General features: G+C 41.6%; 1 protein-coding gene across 3 annotated transcripts; it reads right to left on the bottom strand.

The window, feature by feature from the left end:
• Window positions 1–1,644: 1,644 nt before the first annotated feature.
• On the bottom strand, window positions 1,645–19,521 carry kcnn2 (potassium calcium-activated channel subfamily N member 2). 3 transcript variants are annotated; one of them, XM_085926106.1, is made up of 8 exons: window positions 18,528–19,521; window positions 18,084–18,179; window positions 9,952–10,370; window positions 9,589–9,730; window positions 8,868–8,978; window positions 8,666–8,793; window positions 4,009–4,078; window positions 1,645–2,435 (listed from the first exon to the last, which is right to left on the bottom strand). In XM_085926106.1, the coding sequence occupies exons 1-8, from the start codon at window positions 19,287–19,289 to the stop codon at window positions 2,160–2,162; spliced, it is 2,004 nt and encodes a 667-aa protein (XP_085782232.1). In that variant the 5' UTR covers window positions 19,290–19,521; the 3' UTR covers window positions 1,645–2,159. The 3 variants fall into 3 exon arrangements, with proteins under 3 accessions (XP_085782232.1, XP_085782233.1, XP_085782234.1); XM_085926107.1 differs by having other exon boundaries at window positions 18,084–18,176; XM_085926108.1 differs by lacking the exon at window positions 4,009–4,078 and having other exon boundaries at window positions 2,247–2,435.
• Window positions 19,522–21,314: the final 1,793 nt, after the last annotated feature.

Below are 21,314 nucleotides of genomic sequence, written 5' to 3'. Positions count from 1 at the left end.
ATTAAAAAAATACGGCCAGGTGAACCACTTCACCATACTTGACCTATATAAAATAATTGCATACAAAAATTGATGTTTTATCAATTAAAATTTGTATCATAATAAATATATTATTAACAGGTCGCCATTGTAAATGAGAAATGTTCTCAATTGGCTTACCTGGTAAAACATTGAATTAAAATTAATTAAAAATTAAACATGATCTATCCACAGCTTTCATGAGTGTCAGACGTGATAGTAAAAATTTCCACCAGCTTCTATTATTTCCATTATTTGAGAAATTACAGTGTTTTGAGAGAGGATGATTGTTCTATAAATTGAAAGCAGACACATGACAAATCAGTTGCCAGCCACATTTATCATTTCTGCTTTTGAATACAACTCAGCGGAATCATTTCCTGTAAAAATAAATGCAATTTGAATCATGATATAATTGAAAAAAAAAAAAAAAAAAAACAAGTCCGTAATTATTTTACATTCTGTAAAGAACCTCAGATATTTTATTTCATACTCAATATATATGTATAGTACTCCATTCTGATGAGTCTAACGCCACATGCTCGGTATGTTGAATCTGTTTGTGCCCAGATCCTCGTTGCTGTTCATTATTACACAGTAGGAGGTGTGCTTGTCCTCATCAAAATATACAAAAATAGTACTTTTCTATAAGGTAGATACGGTATTCAGCGAGTTGTTCAACATCAGTCGCTGTTGTCCAGCTGAGCATGAGGAGCACGGGAAGGAAAGAAGGAAGGAGGAGGAAGTGAAACACAGCAAGACAAGACAAGATTCATTATTACTGAGTTTGTGACATCTGTACTGTATAGATATGTACGTTGAGCTTGTTTTAACATACAAGCCTTCATTCAACCACCCTTGATAACTCAAAATCTTCTTCAGTTGGAAGACATCACCAAACATCAGTCATTGATGAAGTGCATCAATTCATAAAAGTGCAGTAACAGACTTTGATGCATTCACTTTGGCTGGAGAATTTTTACTCATGTGCTGTACATGCATACCGATAATCGGATTCAAGTCTGCAAAGACACAATTATTGGTTGTCTGTAAAAGATTATTCTGGTTGATGGTTCTATGGAGTAGATTGTTCAATTATTTCAAATGTTTTGCCTTCTGGTCTAATTTCTGCTTCCCATCCTAGAGCGCTGCTATTAAGGGCAACCCCACAAGAGGGCGCAAACTCACCATAAAACATACCATTTCCGAGCAGATGGGGAAAAATCGCTGTTAGCACAAAACAGACATCTAAGAATTGGATCTTTGCATGATTTAATAACTGCTCCAATCTACCCCGATTGTCAGTCTGCGTACACCCCACTTTAAAAATCACTTTTTGCTAACCCAAATTAATTTGCACTATTTTGCCCTCCTTCCCAAAAATCATTTTCAGGTCCTTTTTTTTTTTCAATACTTTTAGCTTATCTCTAGCATAGCTCTATAATAGCAACCAACTACCTTTTATTTGGTCTTTTGGTGATAATTAATAACATATGTGGGAACATGCTAATATTCAAATACAGATATCACTTGTGTGCAAATTAATTGCCCAAAACTATCAGTGGGAATCAAATAATTTCAAACAAAGAAATTTGTTACGAAGGAAGGATATGAAATACGGTTTATTATTCCTGCTGAGGTACAAAGTGTCAGAAGTAGTTTCAATTTTCTGATGGGGAGTTATCATTTGGAGATCAATAAATAAATTGGGTTCATTGATATTAAAATTGTAATATGTTTACGTTGTGTCTGTGTCTTGAAAATCTCTCATTACATTTCTCAGTGCAGTGAACCCCCGCTACGAATGAATCTTGCCACAAATGTTGATGCTGTTTCTAACCTAAACGATTACACTTGCTCTTATTTGCTTTCGACTGTTACTCCGGTCCCATCCAGCTCAAACCATTCCCCCAATTGGGAAGCACTATTTTAGTGCAGTATTTTCCCAGCCGACGACAGGCCTTTACTGAGGGAAGTGTCACGAGGTAATAGAAAGCAAAAAATAAACCGCACGTATCCACTATCATTGGATTCTGTCATCAGAATTGGGATAATACTTATTGAAGCCATAAGGCTTTAAGATAAATGCAACTTAGCCATATGATGGCAAAAGTCTTCAATGGAGGCCTTCCCTTCGGACCCTAGCTGCTCTCAGAGGAGGTGGGCGGCGCCGTGGACGACGACCGCCGCCGCGACGCCGACTGCGAGCGTTCGGGGCTGTGTTTGTCGTAAGGCTGCAGTTGCACCTCCAGGAAGTCCCTGTGCTGCTGGCTGATCACCTGGCTGATGAGCGCGGGCAGAGCCTGCAAGTTGCTCAGTAGAGTCTCGAGCTTAGTCTCCAGCATGGCGATCCTCTTCTCCATGTCCTCTCCCCGCTCGTTCAAATCCGACACCATGTCATAGATGATGTTCTGAGTCTGGGACAAGGCAGAGAAAAGGAAGCATTAGCTTCGGACGCCGCTTTCCGCATTCTAACTAAGCTGTGTATGAACTGCTGCCGCAAGACTCGAGCTCCGTCCCTGGTTGTCATAGTAACAAAAGTCAGGCGAGTCAGTGGTTCAACAGTAGATGTTATTATTGCCAACTATTAAAAATAACCTTGTTGCTACTAAACCCTTATGTCCGGTCAGCAAGGTTAAGTAAAAAGCATCGCTCCCGAAACAGTAAGAACTAACGTAAGAACGTATCCAAAGAGGAGTAAAGGTTATAATCAGAAGGGCACGCCCAGTATGGTTCAATAACACGTGCACATGACTTATCTTTACAGCTGCAGGAGGAGACGCGGGCCACGATGCCTCGTGTTATATGAGCAGTTACTCGTGTTTAAGCGTATTAGCTCTCGTGACCTCAAATTGACTAAAAAGGTGTCGCTGACTTTCACAGTACTTTCCCGTGCATCTGTTCTCACATCTTGACAGAAAAAAAAAAACCCCAGCTCTGGAGCTTGGGGGAGGTCGACCGAAAATAAAACACCTTTGGAAAACACTGTCACTTTGAAAAAGGACTGTTGAAGAGGACACTGAGAGAATTTTGGACTCATATTGTAATGAATTGATTTATGTTAAATAGCTGTGCTTTTAAATACCAGGTTGACATCCACTCGCAGAGCAGTAGAAGCTTTTGTGGAATTGCTGCTGGATGAAATATGGAGCAAAAAAGATGCTAAACATGTCAACAGTGACCCCCAAAAGAATTAGGGATTAAAAAACAAAACAAAGAACACATAACTTGCTGACAGGAAAAGAAAGCACCTCTCTGGAGAGGGACAAAGAAGGTTAGTGAGGAGCTGGAAACACCTGAGAAGGGAACAAATTCCATGAGGAACAAACATAACTGAGCAGGGTCTGGTTTTAATGAGAAGGAAGAAAATACATTTTGATTTTAAAATGAGGTGACCGTGCACTTCTCTTCAATCAAAGGCTGCTGGGACAGGTACTGCAGCTCCACAAAGGGAATCTACACTGCCCTCTTGTGGCGACAGAATCATAGTGCAGTTATTTTTATTGCATGATAGATGAATATATATTACACTTTCATAACGTGTAGGTTTTGTCCAGTTTGACTGCAGTGTTCTTTTGAATGTCAAACCCTCATTTGCTATATCTGAACGTGTGTGTCTGTGTGTGTATACATGAGAAAGTCTTTTTCTCCTGGTTCTGCTGTGTCAGGTTGGCCCGCTGCCCAGTCTTTACTTTAAAGGTTCTGTTTAGCGCATCTAGATATAAACTTTTTTTTTTCTATCCTCATCAAATACACACGCGCACACACACACTGCATTGTCATAACACAATGTGGAAGAAAAGACCAGAAGTGAGTGCTGACACATGTGAAAGGCCTGTCTGTTCATTTGACACCTGTAGACTTTTGCTTGAGGAACGAAGCAGCATGCGTGACAATAACAACACGCAACACATATAAGGGGAGAGAAGCGTGTCAGTTTTTCCTGGCGTGCAAATGCAGCAGAGAACCGTTATCGTCCATATAGCTTACCTTGGCAAGGTCCACTAGAGAGTTTGCTTGGTCATTCAGCTTGCGTTGCTCCATTTTAACACTTCTTAATCTGAACACAAGACCATCCAGACGCCAGTAAATGAACGCTGCCATCCATAGTGGAGCGGGGTTAACTCGATGCACACAAAGGGCATACGCACGCAACACGGTCCCGGGAACATGCACGAGGATGTGTGTGTGGAGAAAGAAAGAAAGAAAGAAAGAAAGAAAGAAAGAAAGAAAGAAAGAAAGAAAGAAAGAAAGAATGCAAAGGATGTGTGTGTGTGGAGAAAGAGAAAATGCAGGGGAGTCACTCTGGTTGCTTGGAACTGCATGCAAGGGGGAAGGAACCTAAAAGAAGGGGACACGTGACTATATGGCTTTAAACTTCATCAATGCAAACAAGACCACGGCTATTAAGTCGACTCAAATTGAAACGCTAGTGTGAAATAATGTTACGATGATTTCTTAGTTGTCACTATTTTAGGGGGTGGGGAAAACAAAATATTTCGACAGCAGCAACTGAGTTTTTGATATGACATTCATATGACATTTATTGAATTTATATTCTGTCCAAAGAGTCCAAAGAACAATTTAGATAAGTGATTACATATTTACACATCGTCCCGCTTTTTAATCACCTCAAACCCATTATGCATCTGAAATTTAATTTACCTAAATTTGCTCTCCTAAGAGTAATTCAAATAAATCTTTTGTATGTATTTTTAACAAAATACATCATTGTTATGATACAACTAAAATATAATAACCCCAAGAACCTAATGATATCTAATTTAATTTTAATTTGTATTCCCACAAAGAAATGATTTAAATGTTAGGAGGAACTCATGATTTAATGCAACCAATTAATTCCCCAAGCACGTATTTCTCATGTCTGAACTCTAACTACCAAAACACTGTATAATTCACCAGACCTGTTTAATTCATTTTTGTCCTCACAGTGACCTTTAAAAAGCAGCTGTTAAGATTTGACCATGTGTGTTTTTAGACAAAATAAAACTCCTCCATAAATAAACCACAAGATAAATTTAATGGAATCATCTGGTTATGTAAATGTCAGAACAACCACAAGGGAACTAAATATGCTTGATGTTCAATCTGGAAAGAGCATCTTTGTCCTGGAGACAAGCACACATGACCAGCAGAGGGCGCCAAAGGAGCCACTAAAAGGACCAATGCCCGGACAACAAAACCAAAGGGCTCCCAAAAATATGACTTTCCTATTCTTTTGATTCATCAAATGTGTAGCGGAGAATAGGTAACGTTGATATGTATTCAGTGTCACACCAACCCGACTGCAATTGATGACCGATGGCAGTGAAAACGGTGCAGAGGTCAGTGCATGGAGTCCGTCTCGCCCTGCATTTTATTCCTAATGCGTCCCCCTTCCTCGGTCAATCACCCGTCATGGGTGCTTGTGCATAGGAACGGCCTCTCTACATCTGCTTGTTATTCATGACGACAGCGTGGCAACACAAACCCTCTCGGCGTGTGTCACTCCTCGTTAGTGTTGTGTTATTTATTTATTTCAGCTTTTATCGTAGCCCTCGTTATTATTTTGCGTGGACATTTGCGCCACAGAGTCGCACTTTTATCTTAGCTGACAGTTTTACGGCTTCTGTCAAATGACGGGCGGCTGGCTTTGGCTTGACCTTCCCTCGGGGTCACGTACCTCCTCGCATATCTTGCGGCTAAAAGGCTCGCGCCTTAACTCCCACGTTAACCTTGGTAATGGGAAGGGACGGCGCCTCGAATGGATTTGATACAATGGAAAATGGGGAATTGAAACATTTAAAGGGGGATGAGAGGAGCTGCTTTGATTGGTGGGGAATCAAAACAGCCGTGTCCACACCCACAAAAGCGCAAACCGCCTTTTTAAAAAAAAAATAATAATCCAACAGCAAGTCTTACATTGCTGGAAACTTAGTCCAAATTTGAACATATGCTTCCAACTAAATTCTTAATGCGCCTAAAGGTGTCCAACTTAAAATTCAAGAGAGGGAAACGCATGACAGCTGCCGCCATCATCTTTGTGATTGAGTCACCCAAGAGAGAAATAGAGGAAATGTAGGAGCAGGCCAAACAATGATTCCACACACCGAAAGATGACCCCCGAGCCCTGATGAGGCTGACAAAAGCTGTTCAACAAAACACAAGGGAGATAAATGATGTTGCAGTAGCTGGCTGTAGAGCTCGAGTCGTCATCATTTGGTACGTGAAAGCATAGTTGATTGGAGTTTAATCAGTAGCTTTCTGATTAAAAATCAAATTGTCATCACACCCATGCACAAAAGGAAAAAAAAAAACACCCTCCATCGCTGATAATTGAAATTCACTGTGAAAAAGACGTTTGATCAAATGTGCTACCCCCTCTCAAAAAAAAAAAAAAAAGTAGCATGAATTTCACTTATCAAATGAGGGCGTGTGATTTTTAGTCACACTATCCAGTTGGAGGACAAGCTCTCGTTAGCATGCACACGACACGACCGGATCTAAATGTGAGGCGAAGACTTACTTTCGAGCTCTATTGCATTGAGTGTGGACAACAACAAAAAAAGGAAACATGAAGTAGACAAATGAATTATTGCAACATCATATAGACATATATTCAGATGGCAAAATAATCGCTTTCTCTTGAGTCTGGCTGCTGCGCAAACCTCATCTCCAGCGTTTTGACTTATTGCTTCAGCAACTACGCTCTTATCTCTCTGCAGTCTCACTTGTTTGCTGCTGTGCTTGCTCTCTTCACTGCGTCCAATCTTACAGCGAGCCATCACACGCACACACATAGATGGAAGCAAAAGAAAACAACCTTGCTGCTGACGTCAGGACACTTACGCTTGGCCAAACAGACAGACGCTGCCTCAAAGCGTTAACGGCCTTACAGCTGTTTGCACCTGGCATGGATCTTTTACTGCACCAAGGGAGGACGTCTCACAGCGACGTGATTTGATGTTTCGCATTGCCGCACCGCACGCCACACAGTTGCATTCTACTAGGATTCCAAAACCCCTTCAGCTTTGTTTTGCTTTTTTATCCACTGCTACTTTAATGAGTTACTATTTTATGAGAGGCTAGATGTCAAACTCAAGGCCTGGGGCCCAGATTCGGCCCGCCACATCATTTGATGTGGCTCGCAAAATTAAAAATCATAAAATTGATTGTCTTTACTTTTAATAATAATGAGATATTGCAACACGTTTTTGTTATAATCCCAATTTCAAAATAAATTGGAAAATTTGGTTGTGTGTGTGTGATAATGAAAAAATGGGTTTGACACATTTGGTCTAGAGTGTGTTAATATTCTCATAGTATTCCGTAACCACGTTTTATTCTTGACTAGCCTTAACATGGTCTCAGTCCTGACCTGCCTTAAAATTTTTTTTTTATTACATATTCATCTATTGTTTTTTTAAAAAAAAGGGAGGTTTGCACCACTGTGGGTTTCAGGGAGGGCAGCAGCGTCTATTTTGATCCGCTTGCTGATGGCCATTTGCTGTCCTAATTCATCTTGATACAAGCATCACACACAGTTCAGCCAATACTTGAGGCGCTCTGATAACACACACACACACACACACACTGCACAACATCTTGTGCGTGTTACAATCTCTACAGGATGCTGAGCACGACATTCCCGCACAGAGCTGGACGTGCCTCTTTCCTAGCCGATCTGCTTCCTTTTACAGATTTATCTTGAGCGCCGAGGGAACTTCTTAACGAGGGAGAGCACGAGGTTTGTGTGTCATCGTCACATCATCCGTGACCGCAAAAAAAGCTTTCATAAATGACGCCAAATGTGGATGCGGGTTGCAGCAGCAGCAGCAGACATATTGTGTGGGGACCAGCCTCCAGAAGACAAACCAATGCGTCAAATGAAAGTCACACACAAAGGCCCATTAACAGACATCAAACTACAGGGAGCAACCAAAACGTACAAACAGCAACACATAGTGCCGTTCTAAAACTAAATAAGAGCACAGTCAGTCACCTTTAGTTGAACAAAGCACTGAGCTGATTGCCGCTGAAAGAAGCCTCTGTGTCAACGGAGAAAAAACACCAGCAAGGTGAGGCTACGATCGATACTTTAGTGGAGTCACAGCGCACTTTGGCTGTCCTCGGAGGGCTCGCGCTGAGAGAGCTGCTGCCAGGTAAGAGTGTGAATGAGCCCGTTAGGAAAAGCATAAAAACAAAAAGGCTCAGGTCAGCCTTGGAGTCGGAGTCATCGGGAGTGAGCAAAATGATTCGGTTTGGTCTCCTCAGCGACACACACGTTCACACACACGCACACCGGGGATGTTTTTACATATCTTAATCCAAGAAGAAGCTTTTTAAATAGCTTTTACGCTGACTACTCCAATCCTGGTCTTACTATAAATGTATTACAAGAGCCTCTTAGTCTTGAGTGGCGGCGACACTGCTTTACATACATTTATGGCTTTTGCATATTCTAATGTGTAGACCACACAAAGTCAGATCAACTGCTGAGCTGTGAAATGGAATTGAGTCAAGGAAAGGAAAAAAAAAATTAAATCCACGTAAGGGCTGGTTTAATTTGCTACAGGTGTCAAACAATTCAGGATTCAGGTTTCGGCTGAATGAATGAAAGGTAGCGTGTGCAAAACATGGCACCTACTGATGAATGGCTTGGAGAAATTTCCTCTGGTGCTTCCTGACTCTGGCATGGTCCATCTTCCTCACCAGTTTGGTGTTTTTGTAGATGAGCCACGTCTCCCTGAGAACATTCGCAGCTGTATTTTTCACCTGAAGTGGGCCGAGCAAAACACAAGTTGAAGCGTAATCCGACTCGAGCGAGCATGCCGACGGCGGTGACTCACTCTTTTGGTGAGCTGGGTGTCCATCATAAAATTGTGAACGTGCTTTTCAGCTTTGGTTAACTCCAGCTTCTTTGCTACCACAGCCACCACCAAGGCGGTGCAGCCTGCACCCTGGGAAAGAGACATTTTAATATATTCATTTTATTATATTAGATTTATTATAAAAAATTCAATGTATTAACATATTTATATTTATTAATGATAGGCAAAACCCAATTATTTTTATTTATTGTTACAAAGATCATTTTTAATAATATATTTATTTCATTATATTATAAATTTTTTAATTTATTCATATTAGCATTGCAGTAAAGTTGTTGGGGAGAATATTTTCTTCATAAAATACCATAAACAAAATAACTCTAAATACAACATATGGTATATGATCAAATCCATTAAATGGCCTAATCGTTCAGTGAGAGCAATGTGGGCTTCTAAATTTGTCTGAGAAGTTAAAGGAAAGCACTTTTCTGTTCCCCAATGCCCAAAGCAAGATCTATAAAAGCATGCTCGGTCGGATGAGCTCAGTGTGGAAGAGCTTAAATCACCCAACACCTTTGGAATGAACGAGAACAGAGATTGGGAGCCAGTCCCTTGCTGTGACATCACAAATGTTGTTCTAGATGAGTGGGCAATATTTGCCACAGACTCCAAAATCTTTTAGTAGTGCAATAAGTAAATCCATATTGCCATCCTCTGCATATGTTTCAAAATTTCTCACCATAATGCCAGTCAGGAGGCAGACTCCTTTCCCACAGTACGTATTTGGAACCATGTCTCCATATCCGATTGTAAGAAAGGTGATGGAGATCAACCACATGGCCCCGAGAAAGTTACTGTTGATGTCCTGGTTGTCGTGGTACCTGCAAAAAAAAAATATCCCGGTAAAATCAGAAAATAATCATTAGGGTGAGGGGGTGCCCCAGAAGCCCCCCCCCCCCCCACTCTAGCGCCGCCAGTGGTTGCTGTATGCTAATTGAGAACTTGGATGCATGGAGCTGATCTATTTTTGTGCCTTATCTATGTTTGATGCTGAGGGCTGCAGCATAGCGTGCGCAAAAAAGAAAAAGGAAAACCCAGGCACCTCTCGCAAGCTCTCACGGTCCATGCCGCGATGATCCACAGCGAGATGGTGAAGACCAGCAGCACCGTCCCGGGACAGATGGTCATGAGGGTCTTCATAACAAAGCGAGTGTTGAAGTTAATCTTGTTGAGCGCCCCGATGCTCCGAGATGACGCGTCTGTGAAGAGCTTGCTGTGCAGCAACATGACGCGGGCGATGAGGTACAGTCGCAGGAACATGGGGATGGACAGGATGATGTCCACGTCGGCGTCCGCCTGGGATGGCGCGTAGGTGTAGGCCAGACGGGCGTTCCAGGTGAAGGTGTAGTTTCCCGGGATGGGGTGGATGGTGCACACCAGGATTTCCAGGCAGATGAAAAAGATGCGCTCGTAGGTCATGGCTATCCTCCAATCGTCGGCCGCGTTGTCCACCATAAATAACTGCGAGCACAGCAGCCAACGTTTTCATCATTGCCACGCACCAGGCAACAGGAAATCATTAAAACCTCTAAACAATACGTCACTAATGGCTTCGGGTCATTAAAGTACATTTCTCACCTCACATTACTCCAAGTCTCTTATTTCTGATTTGGGCCAAGACATTGAGCAGGAGACAATTGATGGAACAACATCCAATACAAACTCTCTTTCAGGTCAAAAGCCAAATTAGAAATTTCCTCCTCAGATAGTCTAACTCGCAGGAATATTGATTTAATATCGACACGTGCGTATAAATGAATGAAAAAGAACACTAATGTATTACATAACAAATGGGAATCAAAAAGCCCATCGCCAAGAAATCGCGTGTCTGCTTGATGATCAATAAAACAGCTTACAGCATTTCACTTTGACAATCTGCAAGCCAATAAAAATCCAAGCCAATGCTAAGCAAAGGCAGCCATAAAAGAAATCTAAGATGGATAAAAAAAAAAAAATCAGCTTTTGAAGAGATTCACTAGTTACAAATATGCTTTAAATCATTACAAGAATATCGCACCTCTATTTTGTTTAGTTTAGCGAGCTGAATTTGGGTGAATGGACAACAATTCGGGCCAAATTCAGTGTTGCATAATTGTAATAACAGTGTTCACCACTAGATGGCAGACATTGCTTAAACATTCCTCCACGAAAGAAGACAGATAATAAAATAACAAAATAATTACAATGCTTACAAATTGCTCAGATATCGTGACCAAGTTGATTCCATGTGACTTCCCAACACAAATTGTAAATTCAAAGCACATTAGCTCATTTTCTTATATTCATGTGAAAAGATTGAAAGCACTTTGGGCAGTGGCGTTTGCACTCAAAGTGCACCACCAGCACCTTTCCACCATTTATCTGCTTACGTCTTTTATGCACAACCCAGCCAAGTGGGATAATGCTGCAACAGCGTAGACACGGCATCCTGCAATCAGGAACGGATAAAAGACTTGTCGTACAGCCACAATTGCTTTTTCACACCCCGTCGTGACAAATATCCCAGCAATTCTTTTTTTTCACAATCATGCGAAAGGATCTAAAGAACTCGGGGGCAATAGTGTTTGCATTCAAATGCAATAAATGCACCACGGGCGATTTTCTCTTTCTTCCACTTCTGTTTTTTTTTCTTTTCTTCTCATCACTTGGACTCTTTGAATAAAACAGGAGGTGAGAAAGGTGCAACATTAGCAGTCAGCGTTTTCGAGTGGCACTGATGCAAACATCTGCTGCTGCCACATTGAGCGCTCGCCTCTGAGTGGACCGTGCCAGTGACCACCAGTGACGTCATCTCTCGGGGGGACTTGAATGTGGCTGTAATTTAACACCCTTCATCACTTCCCCGAAACACACACACATGGAGACCCCTCCTCTCTCCTCTTCATCATTTTCAGTGCAATTTAAAGCTTTCTATGAAGACAGAGTGTCATCACCTCGAACTAATGGCAGCAGTCGGATCACGATGCTCGTTTACACATTTTCCGGAAGTCTCCCAAAAGCTCATCAAACCTTCCACAACATTTGTCAAATAAATGTCCCCGCCTATTCCCATCGGAGGTGTCCTCTTCTGAGTTTATCTACAGCAGCAGATATTTTACTAGTGTAATTTCTGCCTCCGGGATAATTCAATGTTTTACATATTTATTATTTGCTGCATTACAATCTGAACAAATGACAAATATTTTTTTACTCAGCCGCCCCTGTGCTTGTATTTTACTTCATTTATTTGATAGGGACATTGTAATTTACTATAGTTCAAAAACAGGTCTCGAAAGTGTAGTGGCGGACAAAGACTTTATAGCCTTTTGTTAATTTATAACTTCAGGCCCCAGTTGAGCCGAGTAGGGCTAAACAAACAAACTTAAAGTGCTATGAGTTACGCAGCTTGTTACAATCACAAGTAAAATATGCTGAAAAGGGCTCATAACAACAATGTCGACCATGCAGACACACCAATATCCATCATACGGAGCACTCGCTGCAAAGCTCACGTCGGAACCTTGCCAGTAACTTTCCATTTAGACTAATTTGACGTTTTTCATTATGTACTTGGGTGAAAACAGTCCTGGAGGCCTAATGGGATCAGCGACCTAGATTGTAAATTTAGCAGTGATACATAAAATTAAATTGCTGAATCGTCTTTTCTCCGCAATGCGATATTACAATCTCTTTTTACACCATTTTCAAACCAAGGACAAAAAAAAAAAAAAAAAAATCAATCATAAAGTCGAACCGCTTTCCTTCCACATGACGGAACTGGCTCCGCCCACTTTGCCTCAACACACGTCAAAGGCTTGCTTTGTATGATACAACCAGAACAGAGCAAGCTACAAGTTCCCCGGAGTGGCCCCACAAAGGCAGCCCGACTCATCTATAATTATTTAAAAGCCACAATCCGTTTCCCCTAAACACATGAAGACACGTCAATTAAATTTTCAGTGGCCGTTGTTCATATCAGCAGAGTGACACCGAGCTCTTTTGACAAGCAGACATCTGTCAGAGAAGTGTGTAACCCTAACCTGCTCGGCCGGTCGGGTGTAATGTAGACACACAAACACACAAACGGCGGTCGGCCGGGCCTCCCGCTTCCCGCCTCCTACTTACTTACTTGACGCTCGCTAAATGTATTGTTTTCTGTGCGGCTCAAGCTGCGTTTTATTTTACATTTTAAACTACACACGTCCCTGTGTGAAACGTTTACAGAGCTTGTTACCTCAAAACAATGTAATTAAACATTTAGACCCCGGTTGCAGAAGGAGAGCCTACTTGGTGGCGGAAAGCAATTAGAGTAATGGTTGACCTGAAATACAATACTCAAGGGCACTTCATCACGGAGTATTCAAAAGATGGCACGAGAACAGCAGTTATGACACAAAGCGTGGAGTCAAAGAGTCAAAATTTGTTGAGGATCATAATTCAAGCAAAGATTTCCAAACAATTGTACGGGATTGGAATTTTTCATTTCAATGAGGTCCATTTAATGTTATGTGTGTGTTTTAAAGTAACCAGGTAACTATTGAATTGAGCGTGTAACCCTTTGTATAATATTAAATTCTAACGGGACCCTCCGGAAAAAATCTGTTGTAGGAAACAAGGAGAAATCTCTTATTCATGTTTTTGTTGACAGGCTGGAAGAAACTGCACACGTCAACAGAATAATTAATAAGGTTTTCTTTGGAAAAAAAAGAAACAAATTGTGTTTGCTTGCCTGTTACGGTGTAGTTGATGTAAAAACCATCAACGTGAGCGGGAGAAAGAAAAATGATTGTTTTCAAGCTGCAATGAACATTTGCGCAAAGACCATATGCCATTTTTAGATGCTCCAGCGTTGATTCATTGAAAGGGCCAGTCTACACATTATAAAAAAAAAAAACATCTGCCAGCAAATTACTATTTGCGTCATCATACTTGGAAAAAGGGAAAACAAACGTTAAGAAATACAGAAATATCGTGGCTATGCCCAATGGGGCAAGGAACGAATCCAATTTATTTGAAGACCAAGAAAGTGAGTAAATAGCGCATGATGTCTGTCGTTCCCAATGGATTAACCTCTTTTCTCTCCCTTATTATCCTTTTAGCTTCAAAGACAAGACACTCGTGTTTGGCTCTTTTGTAACACACAATTGGATCCGATAACCTTCGCCCGGCAGTTGAGCTAAGGACGGAGTAGACATGTGCTCATGTCACTCACCTGAGATGCACGCTAATCTCCAGCAACGCACGGTTGAAATACAAAGACTACATTCTAGTTTAGAGTGAGAACCTTTTTGGTTGCCATAGTGACCCGCTCACCAGTTCTGCTAGCTAGGCTGGTTACCACCTTCACCAAGCTCAATATAACTAATGGAGTCCAGCTCAATATTTAATTTGTGTAATGTCGATTGGGAAACATATATCTTGCCATCCAGAATGAAATCGCTCAATTTCATTAGCAAACTTAAGTTGAGAGGTTGGGCCCAATTAGACATTAATGCAATGCTTTATTTATGATATCAAAGAGGGCCACTTTGCTGTGTAAATCTGAAAGTGTCACAAGTACCCACTTGATTTTCTTTTCTTCCATTTTGAAATCAAGTTTCATGCATGCAAATAAAGTCTTTTTTAATCAAGCAAAGTAAGCGCTTGAGTAAATCTTTCTTCCTTGATGCACAGTTGAGGTAAACCCAAATGCCCCGCGTGTTCACATTCCCATGCAGAGCACGCTTTCGACGAGGATGCCTGCCATCAATAAATTATCTTAAGGGTCCCGGTAAAGAAGTATGTCTATTCCAAAAGCTTGTATGTTCGGAGAAAAACATTGAGGTCAGCGGCCAATCGGGTCACCTGACTCGCACATTTTCCAAAAATATAAAAGAAGAGGAACAAATTGGCTCTGAAAAATAAACCTAACTGAATAAAAAAAGAAGAAGTAAAAAAAAAACTAATAATAATCACAAACCCAAAAGTGACAAACACCCCTATGAGAAATAACATTCCCTTTGTTGACTGACTAACTTTAATACTATGCAAATTTGAAACAGACATCAAGGACACAAAAGCCCCCAAAAGAATTTAGCTTAGGTCCACATCTTGGAAACTCAGCAGAACCATCACCACAAAGCATCTCAACGTTAGTCTCAACAAAATGGCCCTTGGGCAAAACTCTTTGACGTGAGCATTAAAAAAAAATAAAAAAAACGTCAACATATTAGTTTCCCTCCCTCCTGGGGATGGAGGTGAACCCGCCGACCATCTCAAAGCAGGATGACGCCTGCCCGCTGACAATGACAAATCAAAGTCGGGGGGGGACGACGACACAATCTCCATCGGTACGCTAAGTCGCTGGCTGCCAACACAGCAACCGCAGCGAAAGTAAAAAGTCTAAAAATTCCTCTGGCGTATGGCCATGTGTCAACAAGAGGCATCAAGGCAACTTCATCATCTGCTAACACTTCAAGGAGGACTAAAAATAGTCTGAACATCAGCAGTGAGGATCTCACATGAAAGCCATTGGAGATGACGAGACCAATCTAGTTCACGGACACCCCGCCTCTTTTTACGGGGATAATACACTCGCCTCAGGAGGCCACCTGAGCACGGCAAACGTTCCTCAACTAATTCCCGTGACAGCAGGTAAGCATCTATTCCTGTCCGACGTGACCTTTTTCAGCGAGAAAAACAAAAACATTTCACGTTGTTAGGAGCCGGAGAAACGATCGGGAGTAATATTTACCGAGCTTGACAAGTGAATCAGTTTTAAGGGGCTGGGAGTGGTGAAGGGAACATTTCATAGTGCCGACTTATTATGTGACAGACATCTGTGAATACACAGGGACGTGCATGCATAATGGATTTCATTGCAACATCTCGGCAGGCCTACAATTACCGCTTCATAAAACAGCAACACTGGAGTGTACTCAAAAAACAAAATGCGGCTTGGTGCAACCTATTGACTGTGAATACAGATGACACCTAATGTAGAGCCTGTTCACAAACTTTCTCCCCCAGAAAAACTCCTAGCAAATGTTCCTTTTTGTTTTAAATGGCGTAATGAGTCAAAATAATTATTTTAAATCATTTTTTTATTTACAAACGACCTTCTGTGGGTTTTTTCTAGATACTATGGAAATGAAGCTTCAAATTTGCTTCATGAACCAGAAATATTTTGGGTGCCTCTAGATGGCACTGTTGGTTGAAAAAAAAGGGTTTGAGAAATAGCAAGTCAATATCGAAGAAGAGTGCCATCTAGAGGACTCAATAAACACAACTGGTTCATGAACCATCTTGAAGCTTCATTTTTATTCCCCATCACTAAGATACCTCATAAACACAATAATAATACACTTCATTTTTGGAGACAAAAGTCTAGACATGGGCAAAAATGGATATTCAATATGATTTCCAACTTGTTATTTGTTTTCTTTGTGGGAAATGATAAAAAAAAATATGTGTAGCATATTCAAATTCACTCATAAAGCAACTTTAATTTCTCGTGTCTGTTTGAGAGGTATTTCAGTATTTTTATTGGCGTCTTAAATATTTCACCAACGATTATTTTTCCATTTGTTTACTTATAACCCGTACGTGAGCAGGATTATGAAAAAACACTTTGCCTAATCTTTGCAGGTAAAAGGACAAACACATTAAACTTGCTGTGGCTTTAAAGTAGAGATCCGGGATTTGGGCTGTTTACTTTAGTTAACATTGCATGACAGAGCGGTTTCTGACATATTTCCCTGAAAGTAAATAATTCATGAATGTTAATTGCAAAGTGAAAAGCAGGGAGTTTGAATCTACATATGAACGACCTCATGTTGAAACCGATGCAAATGAAAAATCTTGTGTAAATTGTAAAAATGCACAGGTGTGCCTGTCTGTTTAACACGACACTTTCAGCATTACCGCAAAACCAAGCGCTCACTATCAACATCCAAGACTATCAAATAGTCCGAATGCACATGCACTCAAAGTGTTTATGGGAAGTGGAGCCAATAAATGGGCGCTGAGGCACCGCCAACGTTTCAAGCCATCAGTATGCTAGCAATGAAGAATGCATAGCGCCACCACGTCAATCACAAATAAATCTCGACTTGACACAAAGACGAAAAGGTTTATGGATCTCATTGGGAATAGAATAATTTACACATATAAATTAGTAAGGCTGAAAGGATGCAAACAATGATACTTTAAAATTTCTAATTCAGAAATGGCTACAGGATTGAATGGAAGCACTTTAGATACGCATTGAAATATGGTAATGTGCATTTCTATCAGCCGTCATAAAAGAAAGGCTCACAATGAGACATTTTACTGTTAGGCCGTTCCAATGACAGATATTCCCCAGAGACTTGTACATTTTAAAAATACAAGGCTAGTGCAAAAATATGACACTTAATCTGAATTGAATATTGAACTGTTAAGCAAACACGTCTGGAACGGACGATGGGAACTGTGACTGCATTGTTTCCCTTTCAAGTTAATTAAAAAGAGGCACATGTGAAAGCTACATAGATTCTCGGCGCAGAATGTGTCACTACTGATTTTGTAGCTGTTGGACAAAGACGCAAGTGCTGTGCCTTAGGATGAACTGTTGTGGCGTTTTTTTCTTCCTGGGCAAGGTCATTAAACTGTCCGAGCGTTTGGGGAACTTTCGCAAAATGGTGGTGGTGGGGTTGTGTCGCTATGCACTAAACACATTCAATTCTTAAATCATACAAAGTTGCCGGATGCATCATTCATCCCCTTCATCTTTTTCCCCATTACATGTAATTATCTCAGTGCTTAGATGTGACTGTTTATATGCAGACATTGAAAAGTTAACTAACTGCTGAGCCCATTTGAACTTGCTAATCAAAACAGCAGCACCGAGTGAAGTGAACAGTCTCTAAATAATTAGTGTGGGGAACGAGTGCGGCGTGAATGTTATAAAAAAAATAAATAAAAAAAAAATAAAAAAAAAAGATGCTTGTAATGTGGAAATGCAGTCATTAATGACAATTAGCATTCCAACCCTAAAATGTGTCCATGTTTATGCGCTGCACGACTTTTATAAAGATATGAAACTTTACCAATCACTATGCTCCATTTCCTCTTTTTAAAACAATCAGTTGTAACGATCCTATATGAACCAACTTTAGCCACATCAACATGTATAAGAGGGGAGAGAAAAAAAAAATGCAAGGTGTGTTTCATTACCTGGATCTCTCTCGCATGGTAGATGATAATCAGTCCCAGGAGAATGATTGTAGAAAGGCTTATCAGGCATTTTAGAGCTAATGAATACAGGGACTCCTGGAAGAGAGCGACAACACTAAAACCAAAGACAACATTGTGGCATAAAGAGAGAAACATCACACTGTTACGTTACACGGCTGGATAAATCAAAATGACGGCTGATTAGGAAAGTGCTTGCTCCGAGGGAAAACAAGTCCATTAACGGCTCATCACCCTCAAAGACACTTTTGAATTTTATTTTAGCAACTCAGTATAAATCTCTGGACGCTGAGTTACCTTGGAGTCCGATAATGAGGATTTACTGTACTTTGAGGGACACAACACAAGCTTAAATGACTCCTATGCTTTGTCTTGTGTACTTTTTAGGATTTGAAAAAAAAGTTGGCAAAATTTCAAGATACCCACCTTTCCATAGGCTCCCCAGGAGAGTTCAGTTTCTATTACCATTACAACGATCCCAAACATCCCAAAGATTAGAGCATAGTCGCTGAGTCGCTTCCTCTTCTCAAACAAGGCCCTCCTGTGGCCGAGCTTCTCTCCAATGTTCTGGTTCTTCTTCTTGCCCGATTTCCCCCCGCCGTGGCCGCAGCCCCCGCCTCCGTCCCCGGACGCGTACGGCATGAGCGCGGCCGAGTGGTTCTCCGGCTTGGAGCTTGCCAAGGTGTCCGACGCGTCCACGGCCGAGAGGGGCTGCAGGGGCTGCGACTCGGAATCGAACTCGTGCACGTTCCTGCGGGACGAGCTCAAGTGAGTGAGCGGCCGCATGACGCCGCCGTTGTATCTGCAGCTGCTCATGGCTGTCTCATGGTGGGGGGCGTTCGCGTGGTTGGCCCCGGGATGCTGCGGATGCTGCTGCTGCTGCTGCTGCTGCTGCTGACGACGAGGAAGAGGAGGAGGGGGATGCCTGGAGGAAGTAGCATGACTAGAGGGAGTCGGGTCGCGGACGCCTCGTCTGGAAGATGTCTCCGAAGATGTCCTCAAAGTTACCGCGGTGTACGTCGGCGACGTCCCGCGGAGTACGCAGCTCTCCCGGCCATGGCAGGTGCAGCAGTCGGTGCAGGTGCAGGTGGAGCGCGGAGGCTGTCCGCAGGGGTGCCGGTGGCACTGACTCGGATCCAACTGCTGCTCTCGATAGAAATGGTTCCGCAGCTGCAACGGGCTTCCCATGTCACAGTTCCCCCTTTTTTTTTTTTTTTTTTTTTAAAGAAGCAGCAGTCTGCCTATCACTGAGCACCCGGCAAAGGGTGGTGTGCTACTTGGACCAGGACAGAGCCATGTCGGCTCTTGTAGGAGACCGTAGAAGATTCGACCAAAACAACTAAACTGCTACGACGTCATAAAACACTTGCTGCCACGGGTTAACTGACTCTGCCTTGTGTACCAGGTAGCACATATATAAATTAAGTAGTTGTGGTCTGACCCCCCAACCCCCCCCCCCCCCCCCCCCCCAACGTGTGCCCAACAATATGGTGTGTCCTTAAAGTCACTTTATAGCTTTGATAACACATATGAGTCAATGTAGAATAAGGTTAAGAGTTTGGTTCTTGGCAATTTTACTTTATATTATCTATATAGAAATCAAGCAAACACAACATCACTCATATCAATAAAACCTTTTGTTTTGTCATTGCGAATCCAAAGCATGCCCTGTTTGTTTTCTTTTTATAGTGCTTTCATTTTTTATCCCTCTAGCTCTAAAGATATCTATTATATAACCATCAATCTTTCTATATCACTTGTGTGTCCATCTTGCAATCGACCAACCCATGTATTTATCTAGCCATCTGTTTATCTATGAAATATTAATTCATCCATCTAAGAAATGTATCAATCAAATATTTATCCATTATTTATCCACCCCAATAAAGGGCATTCCTGCTATCCCCTCCAAACGTATAAAAAGAAAATAGGTAAATTTGTTTCCACTACTGTATTCTATCGATATTACACATCCTGTCTTTTTGCACCGATATCAAGGACTCCTAAATTCCACACGCGTGCACATTTATTGGCCACAAGGCGCTCGCCTCCCTCTGGTCCAGCCTCTTTATGAGTTACACCGCGGCGACTTGATTCATTTGATTGGCTGCTGGCCACATGAGCAAGCGTGTGCCCGGGCCCATTAATATTCTCCGACCCCTTGCAGGAATCCCTTGACCGCTGCAGCCCGTTGCATCAAGCGAAGTTGCGCTCACGTCGATCACACTATTTACTGTTGCATTTTGTGGCTCTTTAATGATGTTGCGTCACTAAAGTGGCTTCCACGTTTACTAAACGTGTATGTGAACGAACTTCTCACACACTCGTTCATTGATCACGAAGCGCCCTTTCATAAAACAGTCCCTCTGCACACCATCGCATTGCGCACTTACTCCCGATTGGCTGGATCAGCGTGTCACGTGACACCGCCTCCCACCTTCTCTTCTGCGTGTGTGGATCCATCCATCAAATAAGAATCCCTATGATAGACAAAACTATTATTAATGTCAATTTAGTATACATTCAATGTTTAAGCTGTCAGGTAGAGAAGAAAAAAACGTATATATTTCAAATATATATATCATGATATTTATGATTAACTTCCTAAGTGGCGGTGCGTTCCTGTCATAAGATCCCAGCCACCGTGTCTAGTTAGTGCAGTCTATGTAGTGTTAATGATCCAAGAAGCCATTCCTATATTGCAGAGGGGCACTGGAAAGTTAACTTTTATTTGGGGTTATAAATAAAGGGTTTGTGTTTCAGAGCTAGAGCTTATCATTGTTCCACTGGCTGTAAAATGTTATGAAAGATGGAATATCCCACCATCCCACAGATGATAATTTCAGTCAGCTCTGCTTTAGCCCTCTTATGTTTTGATCATACATGTCGAGAACAAAATTACTTTGAGACATGGAAGGAGGAAAAAGTTAGCATCTTGCTTAGTTGATTCCTGAAGGTATTAAGGTGAAAGAACTGTTTGACCTCAAGACAAGCTCACAGTGAGTTGCGCGTTCGGTTCCAAAGCACTTTTGCAAGCACTTCATCACTTCAAGACGTTTGTTCATTAGTCTTTTGAAACACACTGATGGGAAAATTCAAATAACGGCACTTGAGCCTAATAAATCATGTTCTGTCGTTTTGTTTAACCTACACGATCAATTGGTCACCTTTGCATTAAATGTGAGCCATTCAAGAAAAGAACAATATGTGGAG

This window comes from Syngnathus leptorhynchus, chromosome 12 (genome assembly GCF_054491065.1).
Source record: "Syngnathus leptorhynchus isolate UIUO chromosome 12, UIUO_Slep, whole genome shotgun sequence".
In the NCBI taxonomy this organism is placed as follows: domain Eukaryota; kingdom Metazoa; phylum Chordata; class Actinopteri; order Syngnathiformes; family Syngnathidae; genus Syngnathus; species Syngnathus leptorhynchus.
The sequence above is the reverse complement of the archived record's forward strand: the minus strand, read 5'-3'. Positions and strand labels throughout refer to the sequence as shown.

Bases quoted from the DNA above. Each gene is read 5' to 3' on its own strand.
- kcnn2 (XM_085926106.1), bottom strand. From the start codon at position 19,289: ATGGGAAGCCCGTTGCAGCTGCGGAACCATTTCTATCGAGAGCAGCAG. The intron at 9,731-9,951 runs GTGCCTGGGTTT...TTTTTTTTGCAG, and splicing joins ACCGTGAGAGCTTGCGAGAG to GTACCACGACAACCAGGACA. The intron at 2,436-4,008 runs GTAAGCTATATG...GCCTTGTCCCAG, and splicing joins CTCTAGTGGACCTTGCCAAG to ACTCAGAACATCATCTATGA.